Source organism: Poecilia latipinna, unplaced genomic scaffold (assembly GCF_001443285.1).
Source record: "Poecilia latipinna isolate Pla-1442-1.1 unplaced genomic scaffold, P_latipinna-1.0 Scaffold3279, whole genome shotgun sequence".
Lineage (NCBI taxonomy): Eukaryota > Metazoa > Chordata > Actinopteri > Cyprinodontiformes > Poeciliidae > Poecilia > Poecilia latipinna.
Window position 1 is genome coordinate 67,499 of NW_015115895.1, and position 1,312 is coordinate 68,810.

General features: G+C 51.9%; 1 protein-coding gene across 1 annotated transcript in view; it reads right to left on the minus strand.

The window, feature by feature from the left end:
• Positions 1-420, minus strand: part of LOC106940558 (uncharacterized protein PB18E9.04c-like) — a 13,391-nt gene extending 12,971 nt beyond the window's left edge. Inside the window, exon 1 of the mRNA XM_015023334.1 lies at positions 398-420. Within this exon, the coding sequence (XP_014878820.1) occupies positions 398-420 (23 nt within the window). The remainder of the gene's footprint in view (positions 1-397) is intronic.
• Positions 421-1,312: the final 892 nt, after the last annotated feature.

Here is a 1,312-nt window from a genome sequence, read left to right on the forward strand (position 1 = left end):
TTGTTGTTACAGCTGCTGTGGTTGTTGTTGGAGTTACTGTGGTTGTGGTTGATGCAGCTGTTGTTGTGGTTGGAGTAGCAGTGGTTGTTGTTGGAGCACTTGTGGTTGTGGTTGGAGCTGCTGTGGTTGTGGTTGGAGCACTTGTGGTTGTGGTCGGTGCTACTGTGGTTGTTGTTGGACTGGCTGTAGTTGTGGTTGTGGTTGGAGCACTTGTGGTTGTGGTTGGAGCTGTTGTGGTTGTGGTTGGAGGGGCTGTGGTTGTGGTTGGAGCACTTGTGGTTGTGGTTGGAGCTGCTGTAGTTGTAGTTGGAGCTGCTGTAGTTGTGGTTGGAGCACTTGTGGTTGTGGTTGGAGCTGTTGTAGTTGTAGTTGGAGCTGCTGTAGTTGTGGTTGGAGCAGCTGTGGTTGTTGTTGGAGCATCTGTTGTGGTGGTTGGAGTAGCAGTGGTTGTGGGTGGAGCTGCTGTTGTTGTGGTTGGAGCTGCTGTGGTTGTGGTTGGAGCACTTGTGGTTGTGGTTGGAGCAGCTGTGGTTGTGGTTGTAGCTGCTGTAGTTGTGGTTGGAGCTGCTGTTGTTGTGCTTGGAGCTGCTGTTGTTGTGCTTGGAGCAGCTGTTGTTGTGGTTGGAGGTGCTGTGGTTGTGGTTGGAGCAGCTGTGGTTGTGGTTGTAGCTGCTGTAGTTGTGGTTGGAGCTGCTGTTGTTGTGGTTGGAGCTGCTGTGGTTGTGGTTGGAGCTGCTGTGGTTGTGGATGGAGTAGCTGTAGTGGTTGTAGCAGCTGTAGTTGTGGTTGGAGCACTTGTGGTTGTGGTTGGAGCTGCTGTTGTGGTTGAAGCTGCTGTGGTTGTGGTTGGAGCTGCTGTGGCTNGTTGTTGTTGGAGCAGCTGTGGTTGTGGTCAGAGATGCTGTTGTTGTGGTTGGAGTATCAGTGGTTGTTGTTGGAGCAGCTGTGGTTGTGGTCAGAGATGCTGTTGTTGTGGTTGGAGTAGCAGTGGTTGTTGTTGGAGCAGCTGTGGTGGTGGTTGGAGCTGCTGTGTTTGTGGTCGGTGTTGCTGTTGTTGTCGTTGAAGCTGCTGTTGTGGTGGTTGGAGTAGCTGTGGTTGTTGTTACAGCTGCTTTGGTTGTGGTTGGAGCTGCAGTGGTTGTTGGAGTTGCTGTGGTTGTGGTTGATGCAGCTGCTGTTGTGGTTGGAGCAGCTGTAGTTGTGGTTGGAGCTGCTCTGGATGTGGTTGGAGCTTTTGTGGTTGTTGTTGGAGCAGATGTGGTTGTGGTTGGAGCTGCTGTAGTTGTGGATGGAGCTGCTGTTGTTGTACTTG